The sequence below is a fragment of the Schistocerca americana genome, chromosome 6 (assembly GCF_021461395.2).
Source record: "Schistocerca americana isolate TAMUIC-IGC-003095 chromosome 6, iqSchAmer2.1, whole genome shotgun sequence".
NCBI classification, from domain to species: Eukaryota; Metazoa; Arthropoda; class Insecta; order Orthoptera; family Acrididae; genus Schistocerca; species Schistocerca americana.
The window spans coordinates 76,823,829-76,837,561 of record NC_060124.1 but is presented as its reverse complement, the minus strand read 5'-3'; the positions used below and the strand labels follow the sequence as shown (position 1 = coordinate 76,837,561).

Below are 13,733 nucleotides of genomic sequence, written 5' to 3'. Positions count from 1 at the left end.
AACTGTAACACATTGTATCTTAGAACACTGAATAATGGGAGCATTATAAAGAATAATGTGTGCACTTGAACTCTTCCTGTCTCTCAAGTCCTGTTTCTTATAGAAAAGATATAATTCTTGAGGTCATGTAGATATCTCAGAATTGTTTTTGGCAACTTACCACTGCCAAGTGAATGACCTGTGAGGTGCAGGAAACCTGTCCTTCACAAGGATTTTTGGTACCTCACCAGTACACAGAGTAGAATATGACATCACAAAATGTAAATACAGCTGCAACCAGTTCTCATCCTAGTCATCTGCAGACTTTAAGCCTAAACATTCAATGTCTTAGAAATAAATCATTAGAAATTGAAGTAACAGGGAATGGTGTAAATATTGACTGCATGTGCATTTTGAAGCATAAGTGCAGAAATTTTGAACTACGTAGCGTTAACATTCATCCATATGAGTTGGCAAGTCAGTTTTGTAGAAAAAAATTCCAAAAATGGAGGTACATATATCTTTACCAAATCAAGTATTGGGTGTAAAAGAAGGTGTGAAGATGAATCATTGAGTATGGGAAATCATTTTGAAGCAAAAACTACACTGTCGTAAAAAATACAGGGAAAAGTCATAGTCATAGCAATATACAGACCACCTACTGGGAATACAGATGCATTCATTAATCAACTATAAACACTATTTAACATTCTATTTACTGAAAGCCCCACTGTAGATGAGTTTGGGGACTTCACTATAAATCTAATGAATGAAGTAAGGCTAAAAGATCAGTTCTTAAATCTGTTGTGAAGTTTTAAACTATTTCCTCACATACAAGAAACCGACAATTATAACATATGACACAGACAACACCATGGACACTGTATTTTCAAATGACAAATCTGTATAAATAGAGGTTACTAATACTGATTTAAAAAATACGTATAATAAGAAAAGAGGCAACCACTTATTTGTAGACGATTGGTGCATGGTGCACAGAGACACATAACAGAAAACAGTTAACACAGGCTTTCTGGCTCAGGCTCTCTAGTAGGAGTACACATATACACAACCACATAGAAACCCAAAAGTACATGTTCACACTAGCAGTGAAACTGATTATTGAAGAATTGATTATCAAAAGTAGTTGCCTGGTGGCAAGGGGATAGGGAAGAATGCATGAGGTAGGGTGTGGGTAGCAGGGTAGAGTGAAGCAGGTCTCTTGCCAGATGATTTAGCGGCTGCAGAACAAGAAGAAGAAAAAAGTTCAGAGGGTTGAGCATATAAGGGATAGAGGTGAGAGGGGGGGGGGGGGGGGAGGGGAGGAAAAGAGAGGAAGATTGTGGTGAAGAGGGAGGCAGGGAGGAGAGAGAGTAAGGGAGAGGGGTGGAAGGAAGGGGGGAGCAGTGGAGTTTGAGAAATAAAGAAAGAACGTGCCTGCATGGGGAGGGAGGGGGAGGAGGAAGAGTGGTGGGAGAAGTCAGTAAACTATACGGATGGGGGAGGAATGATGTGGACAGAAAAGGGAAGAGGAGAGGTAAGGGAGGCAGTGGGAAACAAGTTAGCAGAAATTTAGGCCAGGGTGATTGCAAGACTGCAGGATATGCTGGAGAGACAATCCCATATATGTAGTTCAGAGAAACTTATGCTGGAAGGAAGTAACCAAATGGTCCATGTAGTGAAGCAGCTGTTGAAGTCATTAGAGTTGTTGTGTGCAGCATGTTCTGCTACTTGATGGTCGCATTCGTTATTTACCGCACTTTGGAGATGGCTTTATGTGAATGGACAGTTGATTACTTGTCATGCCCACACAGAATGCTGTACAACAATTGCAGAATAACTGATACATAGCATGGCTGCCTTCACATGTGGTCCTGACTTTTATTGGGTAGTAGATGCCCGTGACTGGACTGTGGTAGGAGATCTTGGGCGGATGTATGGGACAGGTCTTGCACACGGGACAGGTGTCGCACCTGGGTCAACCGCAAGGGTGCAGTATTGGGAGCAGGATTGGAGCAGGGATGGACAAGAATATTCTCGAGATGGGTGGGTGGCAGAACACTATCATATGACCCAGAGTAGTGCCTTATGAAAAATAGACTGAGATTTTATAATACCAAAGCATACAAGTATATGAAGTTATGTTAAAATGTATTGTGTGACCATGCATAATTTTGCTCATACTTTTTTATGTATATATTTGCATGTTCTATTTCTTTGCAATGGTTTCACATTCATTTACATGGGCATTTGAACAACATCCATACAATACCGTACAATACTTGTCTTCGCCTCTTGCACTCATGTTGAATGTTACCAGGACTTACTTCACATACTGTTCTTGATGCAGAAATATTCCATCCTCAAGCTTCATTGCTTGAAGGTCTCTCGGGCATGCAGCCGGGTTTACTGGTCATTGTAGAACGAATTTTCGATGGCGTAATGTGCCATCATCATCAGGTTACTCCTGTTGACTGATGTCCTAGGCCGGTGGGTGGTATGGTATATATACCTGTCGCCTCTCCCCTCCACTGACTCCGCGTATGGACTGAGGGATGTGCAGGCTGCGGTTGTGGGGGTAGCTTGTGCTGACGAGATGACTGATGGGGGTCAGTATGCAAGCCGCCTTCAGCGAATGTGGTGCCCCATATCCGCTGCTCCTGCAGAACTTTTATTGCTGGATTCCACGCTTGGCTGAGTTGAAATCTGTTGTCCTTGTTAATAAGGTTCTCGTGCAGCCGGATTTCAATTGCTTCCTTGTATACACAGTCCCAAAAGCGGGATGTGTTGTGCAGGACTTCTGTGTTCCCATATTTCATACGATGATTTGTCTCGAGGCAATGTCCTGCGATTGCAGATTTTGTAGGCTGTTGGAGCCTTGGTGTGCCGTTTGTGTTCAGTACACCTTTCCTCGATCGTGCAAATGGTTTGCCCCACATTTGCTTTGCCACACTCGCACCGTATGAAATAAACTCCAGATTTCCAGAGTCCTAAATCGTCCTTCACTGTCCCTACAAGGGACTTGACCTTTGGTGGCAGGCGGTAGACGCATTTGATGTTATGACATCCTAGAATCCTGCCTATTTTTCCAGATACATTGCCCGCATATGGTATGTAGGCTGTCGCTTTCGGTGGATCATCATCAGGTGTCGGCTGTGGTGTGGTCTTCTGCTTGAAGGCGTGTCGAATTTGGCGGTCACAATAGCCGTTCTTCTGGAACACATCCTTGGAGATCACAAGAGCTCTGTGAACCAATGTATTTAGTACTCCTTCCTTTTGTGACGGGTGATGACAACAGGAGGTGTGAAGGTAAAGATCCGTGTGACAACCCACACGGATCTTTACCTTCACGCCTCCTGCTGCCATCACCCGTATGTGATGACAACCCACATCACCCATATGTGATGACAACCCACACGGATCTTTACCTTTATGCCTCCAGCTGTCATCACCCATAAATGAATCAAGAAATAAACATAACAAATAGTACTAAATTGTGTAATTAATAACAGAAATTTTAAGAGTGTCAAATATTTCATAATTTTAAATATTTCTAAAAATAAAAATAAAAATAATTTCAGCTGTATATTCAGAGCTAGAACATACTGACTGTAACAAAGGAAATAAAGTAATTTCTTTTTACAGATTTTAGCCTGAAATATAACACATTGTCTACAAAATCATACCAAATTCTTTTAGAAAAACAGCTGAGATAATATTAATCTGTTCAAAATACTAAAATATTTCAGGTATCAACTACTTCTGTTGAGGAAAAGTAATGCTAGAGAAGGGCGGCCCTTTACAATATTTTGTGACTTATTATAGAGTTTGCCAAACAGTGTACAAAACGATGCCAAAAGATGGAATACAGAAGTATGGAAGTACCTGATACATAGTGTATTACAGAAAACATTCGAAAAATATCTTCTATAAAAGTCATAATTTGTACACATATCAGAACATGGCATTCAGATTTTCAGATCTGTGCAACATTCTGTCACCAGACAAATAATACAAAGTCAAAACTACAACATTACTACACTAAACTATAGAAATAAGTGCAGAGCCAAAGTGAATTACTAGAATTACAGATTTCAACTTTACATCTATAAAGTCACACTTCAAAATCTTCAAAAGAGAACAGAAAAAAATTCAGAGCCTAAATGTCTGAGGAGTGAGCTGACCCGATAAACTCACAATGACATGTACAGACCAAAAGAATATTCTCAATCATGAGTAGGAATATAGTACAAAATCAGTCAGCCACATAAACCAGAGTATTCAAGGATATGTTGACTCATGAAAGGACACAATAATGAAAAAAATATTAGGGTGTAAGCTTACGATGTGGGGACTGGCCCTTGAATCGAAACCAGATGAAATGTTTTGACACAACAAAATGAATAAAGTTCATAATCATATCAATAAGTTCAACCATATGTAAAGAGTAATTATAAGAAGCATCTAACCTCAGTCAATACTCAGACAGTCGCAATGACCAGGGGTACCCAAAACAGAGTGAGAAAACATACATTTATGTTGATTAACACTGTCCATGCCAGTAACTGTTTTTCTACAAAAACAGTTTCATGAATTCTTAATATAGGATGATTTCTTGGCTAATAATTTACAAATCTCAGTCACAACATTCATGATTTGATTAGATTAGATTTACTTACATTCCAATTGATCCATAGTGAAGAAGTCCTCCAGGATGTAGAACATGTCAGAAAAACAATAATACATGACAAATGTTTACAATTGAAACAAATAAGCTAATGTACCTTCCACAGGTCCTAAGTGGAATGATCGTCATTTTTTTTAATGAACACTATATCAAGGAATCATTTTACAAACATTCATTTACTAAGATCGCATTAATGCACTGAATTTAAAATTTAGAATTTTTATTTATTTATAAGGTAATAAAGATATAATAGAACTACTACAATACATATTTGCAATGAACACATTACTGCATTGAAATGGTGCAGAAGTTAGTTTGTACTTACCCACACACACACACACGCACACACACACACACACACACACACACACACACACACACACACATGCTTATTTACTACGAACATGTTATTGCACTGAAATGATGCAGAAGTTAGATTGTACTGATTTGTGTATATATATGCTCATCAGTTGGCTCTACTGAGAAATTCATCATCGAAGTAGGAGTTGGCCACCAATAAATCCTTTAGGTAGGCTTCTCTTAAACTGGATTTCATTTGTTGCTAAGCTTTTTATGGCTGCTGGCAAGTTACTGAAAATGTGTGTTCCTGAATAATACAAACTTTTTTGTACAAGAGTAAGTTACTTTAAATCCTTGTGAAGATTATTCTTATTTCTAGTATTGATTCCATGAATTGAGCTATTGGTTTGAAAAGTGATATATTTTTAATGACAAATTTCATTAAGGAAAAAATAGATTGGGAAGCAGTAGTTAGTATCCCTAGCTCCCTAAACAGGCTTCTGTAGGATGTTCTTGAGTTCACACCACATATAACTCTTATTGCACGTTTTTGTGCCTGGAAAACTTTAGTTTGGCTTGATGAATTACCCCAAAAAATAATCCCACATGACATTATGGAATGAAATTAAGCATAGTATGCTAGCTTTTTCGTTCTTATATCCCCTATGTCTGACACAATTTGCATTGAAAATAGAGATTTGTTAAGACACTTCAGCAGTTCTGTGGTGTGCTCCTCCTAGTTGAATTTATTATCAAGCTGTAATCCTAAGAATTTAACACTGTCCACTTCTTCTATCTGCTTGTCATCGTATGTTAGGCATATACTCGTGCAACACCGCTTACAGGTTCTGAACTGCATTTAGTGTGTTTTTTCAAAGTTTAGTGACAAAGAATTGCCTAGGAACCAGTGATTAATGTCCACATATAATTTATTATCTGATCTTTCTAAGACTACACTTGATTTGCTATTTATTGCAATGTTTGTATCATTGGCAAACAAAACGAACTTGGCATCTGGTAATGTTACTGATGAAAGGTCATTGATACACACAAGAAAAAGTAAGGGCCCTAACATGAAACCTTGTGGGACCCCACATGTAGTTAGTTCCCAGTTGGATGATGCCTGATTGCTTAATACATGTCTCTTTCGTAATAACACCTTTTGTTTCCTGCCAGAGATATAAGATTTGAACCATTTTGCAGCATTTCCTGTTACACCATAATATTCTAATTTACTTAAAAGGATATTGTGATTTACACAGTCAAATGCCTTTGACAGATCACAAAATATACCAGTTGCCTGCAATGAATTAAGTACATTTTCACTTAGCCTTCTCAATATCAGAACCCTTTAGAAATCCGAACTGCGACTTTGACAGTATGTTATTTATGATAAGATGGTTATAAAGCCAATTGTACATTACCTTTTCCAAAATTTTTGAGAATGCTGGCAAAAGTGAAACTGGACGGAAATTTGATGCTATTTCTTTATCTCCCTTCTTAAACAGTGTCTTAACTTCAGCATATTTCAACCATTCAGGAAATATTCCACTGATAAGTGACTGGTTACACAGATAGCTTAATATGTTACTCAACACAGAATCACATTCTTTAATTAAGTTTGTTGATATTTCATCATATCCACTAGATGTTTTTGATTTTAAAGATTTTATGATGGACATTATTTCTGCTGGGGTAGTGAGGGTCAAATTCATATTATGGAAGTTACTTCAAATGTCTGGTCTGAGGTATTCTGTAGCAGCATTTACAGAACCTGACAACCCCATCTTTTCAGTAACAGTTATAAAATGTTTGTTAAAAAGTTCTGCAACACTATACACATCTGTCACCAATGTATCATTTACTCTTAATGCTATTTTTCCCTCTTCATGTCAGGTTCTACTGGTCTCCTCCTTCACTATATCCCATATTGTCTTTATTTTGTTATCTGATATGACTATCTTTTCCTTGTAATATATTTGCTTGCTTGAAATATGCTATAGCATCAACATCAGAACTTTTTCCAATTGACAGACACAGTTTTCTTTTTGTTTTACAAGATACCCCTATTCGTTGAGTAATCCATGGCTTTTTTGTATACTTTGCTCTAACCTTGGTTAGTTTTGGGGGAAAACAGTGCTCAGATAAGATAAGCACTTCATTAGCAGAAGTGTTATATTTTTCATTCATGCCATGAGCACTGTAAACATCATGTCTCTGAGCAGTGTCCTAAAATAATCAATTTTTTGCTTATTGATTACCCTCTTGAGCTCAGATTTAACAGATCTTATATCCTGTTCAGTATTAACATTTAACAGAAGGGACTGCATGTCATGGTCTGAGAGGCTATTGGTTTTGTAATATAATTTTGTTCTTTGGACTTTTCTATAAAGATATTATCAATGGCTGTTTGTGAGCAATTGGCTATCCTAGTGGGGAACTTTACAGTGGGAATTAGGTTGAATAATGGTGTTACTAACTCAAATAAGTTCTTATTGGGAGAGTCTTTAAGGAAATCTACATTGAAATCACCAGCAACCACTATTTATTTGTTTTTGGTTGTTAAATGGATCAGTACAGCTTCATGGTGGTTTATGAACAGATTAAAGTTACCTGGAGGTGCTCAATATACACTTAATACTATGAAGGATTTTTTGTGAAATTCTACTTCTGTTGCACAGTCTTCTACATGCTGTTCTAGGCAAAATACATGAATGACTATGTTCTTAAATTTATGACAGTTCCTGATGAATGTGGCAACTCCTCCTTTCTCCATTTCTGCTCTACACAAGTGAGATGCTAACCTAAATCCTGTAAGTTCTATACCAGTGGTCACATGATGTTCAGAGAGGCAAATTATGTACGCTGGGTTTGAGGACTCTAATTCATCTATGCAGATAATTAAGTCATTAATTTTATTTCTCAGTCCTCAAGTATTTTGATGCAATAAAGATAGCTGACATTTCACATTGACTGAGTTAAAATTGGGTAGAGTTGAAATATCTGCTGATTGTTGCAAATTCTTAACCAATAGCTGTTTATGCTGATGTAATAAGCTAGAATTATGTTTTTTGGTTTCTTTCTCAAACTGAAGTTTGTCTCAATCCTAACCTCCCTTAAAACTTGGTTTCTTTCTGTCCTCCCTACCCTAAAAAAAGGGTCTTTTCTGAACCCTAGTTCTGTAGTTGACAGATGCCTGAGTACATTACCCAGCACCCATGATCTCTTGTAAGCTGACTGGATCAGCACGGTACAGCCATACAGCAGTGTGGTAGTCGATCCATCCACATATTTAAGTTTCCTCGCTAAATTTCTCATCACATAGTCCAATGGATAGGTAGCTTCTTGTCTAGCATTCACATCAAATCCTGAAACATTATTTTGTGTACTAAATACGCTGTTCAATACCTTCCTCACATCACACACTATATGCTCTCCCTATTTATATTGCAAAAGCAAGTATATAGGATTTACATAACACATAATTAAAAATTGTTCACATATTAAACTTTAATAAGCAGAGTTAAATGCAATGAAAAAATGAACTAGTAAGGTGATAAAGCACAAATCTATTGCAAAACAATTTGTATAGTGTATCATAGAATTAAACTCAGTCAATAGATAAGACAGACCTTTAGAAATCACATGATCTTACATACTATATTCCTGAAAAACAAAAAACAATTATATAGTCATATAAATCTGCAAACATAATGTATATTTTCTTCCAGACTAGGGATCATTATGCAGCCATGTTCAAAGGTCTTGTCTTCTATACTAAAAGTTAGCAGTACTTGACATTTTACCAATTTGCTTTGCTTACCAGTAGCTCCTCTTATCTTTACACGTACGATAGACATTTCCAAAAAATTCTTACTATACTTGATCTTGTCTCTAAATTGTTCACATATACCACAAATCAGGCTTCATGTATCAGTCAAATAGCTACCTTCCCACTGATCAGTCTCAATCTTAATGTAAAGACACCCAAAATCTGAATCATCTCCTCCGTTGTCCAATACTTCAGGCAGAAGATCACTTTCAATTTCATCAAATGCTACGTACACACTGTCTTTACTTGGTTTCATCAACTTTACTGGTATCATAGCACAACTTTGTTTACTCATGTTATCAGGTAAAGATTGAACACAATGAATGGATTCCATGGCACAACAAATATCACTTGTTACATAAGGAACACAAAATATATTACTGTCAAAATTACACTTCCTTCTTAGATCTTCTTTCACTTCATTCCACCAATTTGATACAAATTCTGACTAACCATAGCTACCTTATTCCAGAATGCACATTTATCTATGTTATCATCAATTTGGTCCCAAACAAACTTCAAAAAGTTTTCACCTTTATTCTCTAGGCTCACAGGTAACTCACCTTTACTGTTTGGATCTTTACTCTGCATGACATTAATGAAAAACTATTTTGACTGGACTGGTATTCCACGACTCACATTTACAATATTACATATGTCACTTACCTTACCTGAATTGTCCACATCATTCACAGATAACTCTGAAACTTCCTTATTCTTAAACGCCACAAATACCTGATACTCATCATCATCATATTTCTCTAAAATTACTTAATCAGAAATGTTACTAACAATACAAGTCTCATCTCCATCAGAGACATTTACCTCACCTACATTCATTTGCAATAAGCTACCAGCCTCTGAGTTACGAATGTCAGTTATTTCACAGCTCTCATTCACATCTGCATCAAAAATATCACCTAGTTCAAATCCAACACAGTCATCGCCTGCCTTACATAAATCAATAGCACTGTTTTCCAACCAAGAGAAGAAATCATTAGTACATACTACATCAAAATCCACTCTTATCACATTCTGTTTTGTGATTAGTACCTACATCACCATAATTAAACATAGTATCCCAAAACTTTTGACCAAAACATAAATGAGAAATCTGATATTCCTTCTGTTCAGTTTTAGATACATGAGCCATATCATTAACACTGTTATTACTGTCTAATTGCAAATATAACTTGGAGGTCCTGTGCTTGTTGTGTTTCCTTGCCTCAAAACTGTGGACCTTCATTGAGGTGAACTGCTGTTTCTTCTACCAAAACTCCAATGGTTATCCCCATTATTCCCATCCCACTGATGTTCAAAATTTCTCTCTCTATTTACACTTTGATCCTGGTAGAAGTTACCATTATCTCCATTTCTATAATTATTCCCATTGTGATTTCTATCATTCCAATTATTGTGGTACATACTTCTTCCTACTGCCCTGTCTAGCGTGTCAACATAGCGTAAAAATTGTTCAAGATAATCGTCAGGTCCATGTATTAAATCCCACCACAACCTTTCTGGTAATCTTCTTTTAAGTGCATCAGTGAATCTCATTTCATCAAATTGTTTGCCAAGGTGTTGTGATACACAACCCCACAACAGGCTACAGCATTTCACTCACCCCACTGCTGCCCCACACTGAACCCAGGGTTATTGTGAGGTTCGGCCCAAGTGGATGCCTCCCCCCCACCCCCCACCCCACCCCCCCCTCCCCCAGGAACATCTCATTCCAGATGAGTGTAACCCCAATGTTTGAATGGTATAGTAATGACGGTGTAGGCATACGTGGAGACAGTGTTTGCACAGCTATTGCTGACATAGTGGAACTGAGGCAGAATAAGGGGAACCAGCCCGCATTCTCTGATGCAGATGGAAAACCACCTTAAAAAGCCATCCACAGGCTGGCTGACACACTGGCCCTCGACACTAATCCACCAGGTGGATTCGTGCCGGGGACTGGCACGCCTCCCTGCTCAGGAAGCGGTATGTTAGACTGCATGGCTAGCTGGGCAGGCGAACCATCATGGTACAAATGTTTGCAAAGGAAATTCATCATACATATGTTCATACCTACAACACAAGAGGAAAAAATAACATTTATTATCCATTACTAAAACTGTCAGTGGCTCAGAAAGAGTTCAATATGCACCAACAAAAAGTTTTGATGATTTGCCCAGTACCATAAAATGTCTGACAAGTAGCAAAGTAAGTTTTAAATCTAACCTATAGTCATTTCTCCTGAACAGTGCCTTCTATCCCATGGACTTAAAAAACTATATGTACATTAATGTTAATACTAATCACATATACATACCCTGTAAACTGACTCATTCTACATCATTCCAACAAAAGAATCATTCAAATGATCTGCAGAACACATAACTAACTAATTGTAATAGAAAGTTCTGGTATACCCACTATAACTGCAGTTTATTGTTAGTTTCTGTTTCCTATTTGTATGATATGAGCTGAACCATTTTAAAGTAACATGTGTTTCTCCCTTGTTCTGTTGTATGCCATTTGAGTACAATGAGCAGAATATTCATAAATTTTGGAACTCGAGAAAAGTACATAATAGTTTACTTAGTAGTTCCAATAATTTATATACATTCTGCTAATGATATTTATTCTTTTAAATATTTACCTTTAACTAACTTGCTACATTACTAAGTATTTTGGAATGATGATGGAGAACATAATCACCATAAAACAATGTTATTTTTCAGGGAATGTTCATCGTGTCACTACCATTCGCAGTGCTCCGTGGTGGCTACTGGGCAATTGTTGCCATGATAGGCATCGCATATATCTGCTGCTACACGGGCAAGATCCTGGTGGACTGCCTATACGAGGACGGGGTGCGCGTGCGGGACTCCTACGTCTCAATCGCGAGTGAGTGCTTCGGGCCCAAGTGGGGGGCACGAGCTGTCAATGTGGCACAGATCATCGAGCTGCTGATGACATGCATCCTGTATGTGGTGGTCTGCGGCGACCTTATGGTGGGCACCTTTCCAGAGGGTGCCATCGACACGCGTAGCTGGATGATGCTGATCGGCATACTGCTCGTGCCGCTCGGCTTCCTCAAGTCACTGCACCACGTCTCCATGCTCAGCTTCTGGTGCACTATGTCCCATCTTGTTATCAATGCCGTCATTCTCGGTTACTGCCTGCTGTACATCGGAGACTGGGGATGGTCCAAGGTCAAGTGGAGCATTGACTTTGAAAACTTCCCCATCTCCCTGGGTGTCATCGTGTTCAGTTACACGTCACAGATCTTCCTGCCAACACTCGAGGGCAGCCTCATAGACCCCTCCAAGTTCAACTGGATGCTCAACTGGAGCCATATTGCTGCTGCCATCTTCAAGTCCCTGTTTGGTTATGTGTGCTTTCTGACCTTCCAGAATAATACGCAGCAGGTCATCACCAATAACTTGCATTCCCAGGGCTTCAAGGGCTTTGTTAACTTCTTCTTGGTGGTGAAAGCAGTGCTATCTTACCCACTGCCATACTATGCTGCTTGTGAGCTCCTGGAACGTGCCTTCTTCCGTGGCCGACCCGAGACTCTGTTCCCGACCGTCTGGGCACTTGATGGTGAGCTCAAGGTTTGGGGCTTGGCCTTCCGTGTTGGTGTTGTCACCTTCACTATTCTTATGGCCATCTCCATTCCACACTTTGCCATACTAATGGGTTTCATTGGCAGCTTCACAGGCACGATGTTGTCTTTCATCTGGCCATGCTACTTCCATCTGAAACTGAAGAGGCCGATGCTGGACTGGGGTACAGTTGCCTATGACTGCTTTGTTATTTTCCTTGGGGTCCTCTTTGGTATTATTGGAGTATATGATTCTGGCTCTGCTCTCATCAAGGCCTTTGAAATAGGCCTGCCATTCTGAAGTTGTAGTGAGTCTGTCAGTAGCCAGCTAAATGTGGTCTGCCGAAAATATTGTATAATATATTATACATATAAATATGTATATGCACTAATTTTAATGTATTTAATTAACAAGTTGTAATTTTAATACAAAGCCTGAAAACAGGAGTCACTGAGTGCTGTTGACAATAATAAAGATATATGTTGGGCTACCTGTGGAATCTGACATTTGGAAAGCAGAACTGAAGACATAATATTGTAAGCTGAATGTGGCACATTTTGTGTGTTCCTTTTTGCATCTTATTACATTGAAGTGGAGACATTCAACCCAATTTGTTAAGGCATACAAAAAAAACTGGGAGAAATTTTGATAAAACATAAGAGAGCAAATGTAGTAGTGATTAATATGTTTCATAATGCATTTTACAGGTTATGCTTCATATACGGGTTACCCACTATTTCATTTTCTTTTCCTGTGTAGCAAAATGAAAATATAATCCATTGTGCCAATTTATGAACACCACATTTGGAGCCAGAGTTAAATTCAATGAAATTCTTCTGTGAATATAACCGCATCACTACACAAATGGAAGAGGCACTTTTGATACTGTTGCAGACAGCTTTCATCAGAGTTAGTCTCTTGTAGCTGAGGCATTGGTTTACATTGTATACCACATCATGTTCCCACAGCTATGAATTTACTTAACTACTAATCCAAGATTAGCACATTTTTGATAACACCTCTGCATTATTTTCCATCTAAGTCAAGAAATTTACAAGGTCTGCCATAGATGGCAAAATAAACTACAGTATCCATAACATATGTTTATGCTGAAGCAGAAGGACAATACTCAGAAATTAAGTGCTTACAAGGTTATTCACAGGAGATATTTATTTGAATGAGGACATTTTTTTCATGTTTCTCTCCACTTGCTCACTATATATACCACAATTTTGAGCTCTAAGGGACATATTTCTTCTTTTCCATATTCCATGTTCCTAATTACATAGACCATACTTTCTCATTTCTGTTTATTTCCTGAATGAGATAGTTAAGTCTA

The 13,733-nt window shown here is 38.2% G+C and overlaps 1 protein-coding gene across 1 annotated transcript in view; it reads left to right on the top strand.

The window, feature by feature from the left end:
- LOC124619845 (vesicular inhibitory amino acid transporter) overlaps positions 1 to 12,745 on the top strand; it is a 106,672-nt gene extending 93,927 nt beyond the window's left edge. The window contains exon 2 of the mRNA XM_047146454.1: positions 11,528 to 12,745. Coding sequence (XP_047002410.1) covers positions 11,531 to 12,694 — 1,164 coding nt within the window. The 5' untranslated portion in view covers positions 11,528 to 11,530 and the 3' untranslated portion in view covers positions 12,695 to 12,745. The remainder of the gene's footprint in view (positions 1 to 11,527) is intronic.
- Positions 12,746 to 13,733: the final 988 nt, after the last annotated feature.